The sequence below is a fragment of the Acanthopagrus latus genome, chromosome 5 (assembly GCF_904848185.1).
Source record: "Acanthopagrus latus isolate v.2019 chromosome 5, fAcaLat1.1, whole genome shotgun sequence".
NCBI classification, from domain to species: domain Eukaryota; kingdom Metazoa; phylum Chordata; class Actinopteri; order Spariformes; family Sparidae; genus Acanthopagrus; species Acanthopagrus latus.
The window spans coordinates 18984058-18993309 of NC_051043.1; the positions used below are offsets into that span (position 1 = coordinate 18984058).

At 40.3% G+C, this 9252-nt stretch overlaps 1 protein-coding gene across 1 annotated transcript in view; it reads right to left on the reverse strand.

Moving 5' to 3' along the window:
* Positions 1 to 140: 140 nt before the first annotated feature.
* Positions 141 to 9252, reverse strand: part of LOC119020095 (sia-alpha-2,3-Gal-beta-1,4-GlcNAc-R:alpha 2,8-sialyltransferase-like) — a 9209-nt gene continuing 97 nt past the window's right edge. The window contains exons 1-4 of the mRNA XM_037099201.1: positions 8710 to 9252; positions 7840 to 7962; positions 5869 to 6426; positions 141 to 4780 (exon numbers count right to left, since the gene is read on the reverse strand). The exon at positions 8710 to 9252 is cut by the window's right edge and continues 97 nt beyond it. Coding sequence (XP_036955096.1) covers positions 4498 to 4780; positions 5869 to 6426; positions 7840 to 7962; positions 8710 to 8867 — 1122 coding nt within the window. The 5' untranslated portion in view covers positions 8868 to 9252 and the 3' untranslated portion in view covers positions 141 to 4497. The remainder of the gene's footprint in view (positions 4781 to 5868; positions 6427 to 7839; positions 7963 to 8709) is intronic.

The window sequence follows — 9252 nt, forward strand, 5'->3', positions numbered from 1 at the left end:
CACAACCTGTGCATTGTTAAGTGAGAAAGAGGAGGGGGAGGAGGAGTACGATTGTATACAGTGACTAAATTATGCATTGCTTTTAAAACTGTGGCTGTGATTCAGCCCCAACCACAAAAAGTCAATTATTTACAAATAGGTTATTTCAGAGAAAAATACCATTTTTATTTGACACATTTAGGCATTGATGGAAGGAATATGCAGGCACATAACATATATTTATCATGGAGTATAATCAAAAAACATTTAAGACATGGTTACATTTCTTATATGGATGATGTTTTTGTTAGAACAACCCAAGATAGCCAAAGTCCCTTACATGATTTATGACTTTTATACGACATGTACATAAGCAGCCAAGCTTTTTTATGCATTATGGAACAAAGTTGCCATGCAGATCGAACACAAGTACAAGAATGTTTAAGGGTTGTTGGAACAAATCCTTTATAATGCTGCATTTTGAATAAAGACATTTATGTTTAGGTTATGTATGTCACTGTCTTGTCATTTAAAATGTAATGCACAAACAGCTATACTGTTTTTCTGACTGGATTTACAATCCCCACAGACTTTTCCTTTTTTTTTAGCATTGTTACTGTTTACAAACATTCTACACATTGACTTTGAAATTAAGAGAACCTTTTTGAGGAGGAAAATTTCCAGCATTCATGTCAGCGCCAGTAGATTTTGGGAGGACATTCATGGAGTCACAAATAAATTCCACCACATTACTTTAGCTGAAGTCATAGAAGCAAACTTTCATGTCAGAAAAAGTGATCCATTTCTTCTTCTACAATAATACTTGTTAGTTGTCATACAGCTTCCAAAAACCCAAATCAGTCTATCTGTATCAAACTCAAGTAGTATTTATCTAAACACATGGTCTTTGGTGTACCTACAAAACATTCCTAATGAGGGAATTATTCCTAAATCTACACATCTATGACATCAATTAAATGGCCTTAAATTTAGCTATTAAAACGTTTGCAACAGATATGTGTTTTCAAGGTAGTTCTGGTGACTGAGCCGTGATTTGGAGACGAGACACAAACATTTACTATCTGAAATCCTCATCTTGCCTAAGGAGACGGACAAAAAACCTCTTTGTATGGGACAGGATGTCAAGCAAATGCCTACCACGCTAAATCAGAATGAGCACAAAAGCACACATTACATCTGGTTGAGTGTGAATGACTGCCTGGCTCTGTGTGTTAAACCTCACCCCAAACCAGAATTTGCTAGAAGGAGCACGTGTTGCAGAGTCATGAGATGATCATGTGGCCAGCTTTCACTGTTTGGGCCCAGTCGCCCTGAACCCCACATCCACCAGTCTGCTTCAGTCTGGCGAGATGGGGTGGACTGTTTTCAAGAACCCAAGTTTATCAACATTTACAAAAAAATAAAGCTTGTTCGTTTTTAAGTTGATCTGTAGAGGTTTGGTCCCATGTGGAATATAGCAGTAGGGTTTGGGTTTTTTTTTGTTGTTGTCACCTTCAAACATCTCTCATACAAATATGTTCTTAAGGAATACACCATCAGAAATACAAACAATAGCAAAGAACAAAATGTTACCTGCAAAACAATCTTCAAAAAGGTTGTATAAAACTAGCCTATAAGATTTGTTAGTGCCTCACATGCAGTTCCATTTAAATGGATCATGCGCTTTATACAAGATGCAGGAAGTCATATAACATTCATTCATTTCTCTGGTTTATGTCACAGATACTGGAATTGATATGGTTACATGATGAAAAAATATCTTTCCCCTGGCCAACAATACCTCTGCAATAAAACGTGTATTCTAGTATTTTTGTAATTGAAATATTGGCAAACCTTCTTTGTCGGTATGTATTAAAGAGCTGAAGAAATTGTGTCCAAAATGTGTCATTCCTGATGCCTTTAGCCACGCTAGCCCCATTATTTAGGTCACACGTTGGTCTTTGTCTGGTACTAGGAGTGTCACTGTACGTGTACCGATAATGACAATTATCACAATATTGTTTACTTTCCATTCTTACATTGTAATAGTAGGTCGCGGTAATGCAGTTTTGGCTAACAGTTTTGCACCTTACTTGACTGGCTGACCAAGCCAACTTTAGCTTTGTAAAAGAAATATGACACAGAATTACTTTAACTGTGCAGCATAGACTTGGGGCAATTTAAATTGCACTTCACCTCATATGATGAAATGCATGACTTTTTAATGTTAGATTAAATGACCAAATTACAAATTTTTGGATATTTGCTAATCATGCTAAACTACCTACATGTACAAAGGATTGGCAGTTGTCTGCCTCCTGAAAACTTTTACTATTGAAAGTAATATTAAATCTTACTTCAACAAAGTCTACAGGTGAAGATATTGGGCTTTAAAGGAATATTTTGCCAGTATGGGAAGCATGTTAATATACGATAATTTAAGAGTTTGTTGACAAGACAGATAATATTCTGATGTCTGAATGTCCAGTTGCCTACATGGATGTATAACACACCTGAATAGGAGGGTGCAGCTCAGCTTTGCTTCCAATTTGGCCCAGTGGCCTCTAGCGATATTACAACAACTTCCCCAGTAAAACAGACCTTGATATGCAATTATGACTATTTCTATTAAGAGTTTTCCATCTATGGAGGATTTATACTTGACTTTATACCATACTTTATGCTTTTAAACTTTAGCCTGGAAAAGCGATTACAAATGTCTGATATCATCAAAATGTATAGTCTATGGGCAGAGCGGGAACTTGCGGGTGAGAAAACTCGACTGCCCATTCTAAGAGGGCCACATGACAAAGAAGTAAACCTGGAAACTAGACAAGTTGTTTGGCGCCAGGCAAATAATTCTGTCTGGATTGAATAGGCAACATCTTCGCATCTAGTTCTTCTGTATAAATCTGTGGTCCTGCATGAAGCCGGAGCCAGCAGGCAGCTAACGTAGCTTAGCAGAAAGACCGGAAAATTGAGGAAACAGCTAGCCTGGCTATGTCCACAGATGACAAAATCCAACCATTACAAACTCTAAATCTCACTATATATATAACTAAATTGGTTCATACTTACAAAACATTGTCTTGGCCCAGAACAGAAGTAACTTCCTGAGGTCTCGAGGTCTCTTTTGTAGTTGGCTAGTTTGAAACCAGCTAATGAGTACTTAACACAAACTTAGTAGTCTAATGGTTTTAGGAACAGCAGGTGTGACCACAGCCCCAAGTATCACCGTAACATCTTTGAAAATCCCAGGAGGTGTTTGAGCAAAACATGCCGCTGTTATAAAGGTATTTCCAGATTCCTCAAAAACCCTAGAGAAATACCTCTTGCTGAATTCATACAACTTGAGCCAAATTTAAAGAATGGATATTTAACTATCACATATATTACTTTTTACTATTTAAAATGTTCAAACTTAAAATCTCTTGTGTTGTAGGAGAGCAGCACAATAGATGGGAAAATAGTAACTTTGGAAAATGGTTAAAGGTTTTTTTCCACTGTTCAGTGTAAATGATAAATATGAAATGGCTTCAGAATAGAGGAAAGTGTTGTGAAGTGACATTTTGGGTTTTTCTAAGATTGCTGGGTATTTACTCTTTTGTTCAGTCAAAGCCAGTGACTCTAATGAAGCTGCTAGCGTGGCTACAGACTTGTAGTCTTGTTGGAAGGTAATTCCAATGTCCTATACTTTCAGAACCTAATGTAGGCCGATACCACTTTCTGAAATTCAGTATTGTAATGACAACACACTATCGTCTGTCCATGAATTTATGGCTTATTGTTGGAATGTTGATTATTATTCCAAAACTTTGAAGAATCTCAACAAAATTTGGAGTGGACAGTCACACTGTCTACAGAGAATAAAAGACACACAAGTATATATATATATATATATATATATGTGTGTATATAGAGAGAGAGTACAGTCTTGTAAACAAATACCATCTTCCAGAGCAGTGCAGATTGTCTGACACCTTGTGGGGGAAAAAGGCCTGGAAAAACAGGAACTGCACCTCTTTTGAGGCATTTAATCTGATTACAAAAAAACACTGATCTAACTCCTTCCCTGAGATTAGGCAGTGATTTCAGTGTACAGAACCAGTATACTGTTGTAAAAGGCGATTAATCAATCAAGACTGTGTTGAACGAGAACCAGAAGAATCCCCAGTGGACTCCAGTTAAAATAGTCGTTTGTTGTGTTCGAGCTGTTTAGCCACAGCCAGCAGCCATGCAAAGGAGAGTAATGGAAGCAACTGAGCAGCATGAAAAGTCCTAACTGCAGTACTGAAGATAATAATATACCGAATGAGCAACACTGCTGTGATAAGTCTGTGATTTACACCCCGAGTGAGCCTGACATCTTCATGTGGAATTACAGCGTGACGTGAGTGTGTGTTTCTGTAATGCGGGTGTCCTAAATTGCCTAAACACTTATCATGCAGTGTGGGTCACAACAGAAGTTTGAGCTGAACGGATGTATCTGGGTCATGGTCTCCGGAGCCACCTCTGTGTCTAAGAGCAGTGCGTCAGGCTGAGTTTGATCACACCTTCCCTGTGCAGCTTGTAGAGCAGCTTGAACTCGCTGGGCAGCTGGTGGGTCTCCTGCCACTTGGTGGTGAATTTGGTCCCTTTCTTGTCGTAGTAGTGGTAAGGCAGGTCCTTGCCCGTGTTGGGGTCCCAGCCGAAGGGCCAGAAGCCGTAGAGGTGGATCTCGTCGCACATGGCAGAGGCCAGCGTGTACATGAGGATTCCAGTGCTGAGACGCTTGGGGGAGAGGTTTTTAGTCTTCCAGTATCTGTGAGGGGAAAGATGGATCAGTCGTCCAAACCTTAATTCACACTACCTTGATTTTCCTGACAGGCAAAACACAGTGGTCCCTCACCTGACCCCACTATGATCCCACTTCCCTTATGACTGCACTGCATGTTCTCTATCTGCTCTATTTAATTTCCCTTGTCAGTTAGTGCATGTGATTATGGTTTTATCATCAACAGTATTTTATTTTGAGCAGGGCTGCCCAAAGTGAGGTCTGCGAGCTAAGGTAGGCCCACTGGATGGTTCTAATGAAAACAATGAAAAACATTTTAAAAAATGATAACGTTTGAGCTGTTTTATTGTCTGTGAGGTAAAATGCTCTTTAAATATGTAGGATCCCAATTAATCATTATTTTTCAAGAAAGTCCAGGAACTTGGGATCTTTTGGGACCGTTGTGCATCTTAACAAAACAGTGCTTCCCTTTGGTTCATGGCTCACCATTACAGTTGAGTTTTGTGACCTACGAGGGAATCCATTTTTATAAAAAATATCATGATCACTACTGTTTTGCAAAAAATTTATCAAATGCCTGCATGTATGTGAAAAGAGTCTGTTGTACAGATGTCACAATATACCACTACTGATGATATTAGTTATTTCAGATTCAAATTTCTTGAAGTTTGTGTTGTTGTTCTCTGGCAGTAATGTCTATGTAGACTTAACAGTAAGTTTTATTTTCTAAGATAACAGAACTAACTAACAGAACTGCGTATCATACCATAATACATATTCTAGCGTCGATCCAAGGTGTGTCTGTAGTATTGAGCATCAAAAGGCTTTAAGTGTCAAATGCTTGGTGTGATTTTTTGATGCATTAAAACAGGTAATTCCTAATTTAAAGAGGAGACATTTCTCTCCTGTGATTGCCAAGCTTCATATTAAAAGCTGATGCACTGAGAAGCTTGATATACTGTTTGTAAATAAGGGAGAAAAAAACATTTGTTAAAGTAAAATCCAACTTGTTTTAACTCCAACCAGGTTGCAAAAAAACCCAAAGTTGAGGCCCTGATACAGTTGGTCTCGTAAGTCAATTCTCTCTCGGCTAACAATCAGATCATCACTCTTACTTGTTGACATCGTGCATGATGTTCCCCGGCCAGGCCAGTTCAACCTTCAACTGGCCCTTGTGCTCCACAAAGAAGTCCACCAAGGTCCTGGTCACTGTGGCTGACGTATGAAGAAAGAACGCAGGGATCCACAGGATGGCTCCCTCCAGCTTCTTCAGGTTGAGGAAGAAGTTATTCCTGTCTTGAATGGTCAGCAGGTTATTGTAGTACCTCTCCAGGATGCTGGGGTTAAAGGTGGTCAGGTTGGTCTTCTTGCCCACGTCCTTGGAGTAGACCTCCGTGGGGGCGAAGTTGCAGCGGAAGACGAAGTCGGCATTGTCGATTTCTGGGCCGCAGTGGCTGCCTGTCAGGATGCCGCTGTTGCCCACCACAGAGCATATGCTGTAGTGCTTGTTGTGGATGGGAGAGGTGTCCGGGAGGAGGGATTTGAAGTTGTTGCTGATGGAGAAGACATACTTGTGGCTAGAGTAGTCAAAGTGCATCAGCTGGCCGACACGCACACTGTTCTTTGTGAGGGAGAAGTTGTTGGGAATGTCGATGTAGTTGAAGATATCTTTCCTGAAAGAAGAAAAAAACTACTTCACCACTGTTCAAGACCGCTAGAGGAGATTTACCTCGATACGTCTGGTCCCAGTTTTATATGCATGCAACAGAACTGCAAAGAACTAATTTAACAACTGACCACAGCCTCGGTAAAAAGCAATGTGATGCAGCCAAGAGTCATGGTGCCCAGTGGATAGCTATAACTCACTGTGCAGCTGTTACTGACAGACTTGAAGCAATTAGTAGATTAGTCTATCTAAAGAGAGCGATCAGCAACTATTTTGAGAATCAGTTTATCATTTCATACAAAGATATGCTGCCTTCGAAGTTTTATAAAACTTCAAAACTATTAATAATAATAGAAGATAACAATTTTCTGACATTTTATAGATCCAATTATGAGTATTTTAATCAATAAAATAACTGATCATAATATGACAGAGCTGTCCAACTATACATTCAACCAGCAGTCAAAATGCAACTGATTAACTTCCTTTTTCTGGGGATTTTAGAAGAAATAAGCATTGAGTGCTAAAATAAGAAAAACTGATGATATGTAACTGTTAATACCAAACTGTTAATAATCCTCCATTAGTCATTAGTTGGCAGGATCCAGTTTCAGGCTTGAATCATGCTCAGTCTTTTCTGCCACTAATGAATTATTACATAGAGCTTTTATAATTTGATGCTCTGTTATAAATTAAACTACCAACAATACAGAACCAGTATGGCTTCAATGACAGGCCGATTAACCGATGACCCAATTGACAGAAAATGAATTGAAAAGCATTACAATAATCAGTTTTGTTCTCATGCATTTCTTTTCAATCATTTTGATAAATTAAATACATTTTCAATAATTAATTTTGAGATTTGGACAAAACAAATATTGTGTCACTTCAGAAAGATTCAAGAATAATTAGTTTATCAATTACAGTTCACACCTTCTCACAATTTTCTGTATTTGATTAGAAACCAAACAATCCAGTGATTAATGGAGAAAATAATCAGCAGATGACTCCATACGGATAGTTAAAAATGGGCGCCATTCTAACTGGCTACAGCAGCAAAATGCTGCTTTTACAGAGCTTATGATGTAAGATTCACAGGTGGGACACATCTCTGCACTGACTTTTTACTTTAGGTAGATTTAAGTAACATTTTAAATGCAAGACATTTACTTGTGAAGTAAACTCCAGTGTGGTATTCAAACTTTTACTTGTGTAAAGGATCTGAATCCTTCCTTTACCCATGCTCAGGCTCATTGAATAGAAACCTGACTTTATTACACTGTCACAGTATCCAAGAGAGGACTTTATGTTCCCCCGACTTCAGCTTTGACTGAAACACAACCTACAATTTTCTCCTGCTGGATGAAAGATACTGACAGGTACTGACAGAAAACAGCTGAGAATTAAAATGTCTTACCTCTGCTGATGATAAGCAGTCTTGTTGAACCTCCATTTGGTTGGCTTTCCTTGGAGCTCCTCATTCAGGGCATTAGTTAGGGGTATAAAGGAGGGGTCCAGGAAATTCATGGCAAACTGAGACCTGTGGATAACAACCACAAAACATATAACTGTGAGATGGCGTGTGTAAACAAGCCGAAGGTTTACTCACACATTTACTTTTTTGTGGTCTCATCTCACACAGGATTTTTGCTGAAATTTAAGTAATTTGCAACTGCTTCACAGAACAATTCATTTGACTGTGGACCGAAAAAAGGTAGTGTTGGATCTGCAGGCTAATCCATTTATTATCAACATTTATAGCTGCCTAATCACCACAAACTGTATACCTGATGTTGATGGATTACTGATCTGGCCAGATCTCTCTCTCTCTCTCTTTCTTTTTTTATAAAAAATCAGACTGTGGATCACTGCTTTGGCTCTACTGTAGCATGCAGTCTGCAAAGTAGGCCTAACTAAAGTTATCAAAATAAAGGGAGTGGGGTGAAAAGCACATCTGCCTCCAAGTAAATGTACTTAGTTACACTCCATCGCTGCAAACATCTGGCGAGTGAAGCTGATTGTGACAGTGACGATGATGATGCGAACCTCGCAGTCCTGTGTCGCCCATGACAACAACATCAGCACCGCGGACAGCTCACTCGCTGATCGACAGGAGGGAAGCATATGGCTCAAAGTGAAGTGGAAAGTGATGAAGAGTTGGAAAACCCCGTGCATTACATCCAGGTCGAGTCGTGCACCCTGGGCCCGACACCTCTGTTTTTCTATTTACAACAACACAGGTCTGCATCACACTCAGAAGAAAAAAACAAAAAAACAATATACTCACCGAAATCCTGCATGGAACATAATCCTCGGACCCCCCATGTAGTATTTAGAGGAAGAGAAGAGGCTGTCTTTTCTCAGGGACACATAGCTGATGAGCGACAGGATGAGCACGGCGACGCACAGGATAACCAAACCCAGGGCCTTGGCGATGCGGACCATCTTGGGAGCGTTTTCATTCCCTGTGTGTAGCTGCGGCGAGGCGTTGGCCTATGTTGTCATCGCCGGGAATGCACACGGCCCGTCTGCACAGCACAGACACACTGGCTCATCGGCTCATATAATCGCGTAAAATGGACGGCTTCTGCTGCTGCTGCTGGTAGTGGTGGTGGTGGTCGGCTGCATGGTGAAGATGCCGTGGCTCGGTCCGCTCTCATTCCTTTGCCCGCCTGCCTGCCTGCCTGCCTACCCAGCACCCCCTGCCTGTCCGCCCGCCTGCCTGCCTGCCTGCCCGCCTGCCTGCTGCTGCCTCACTGTCCGCTGCCCCCCCCAAGCTGCCGGTTTAATCAAGGAGATGGAGCAGAAATGCGTGTCACCACATCCAGCC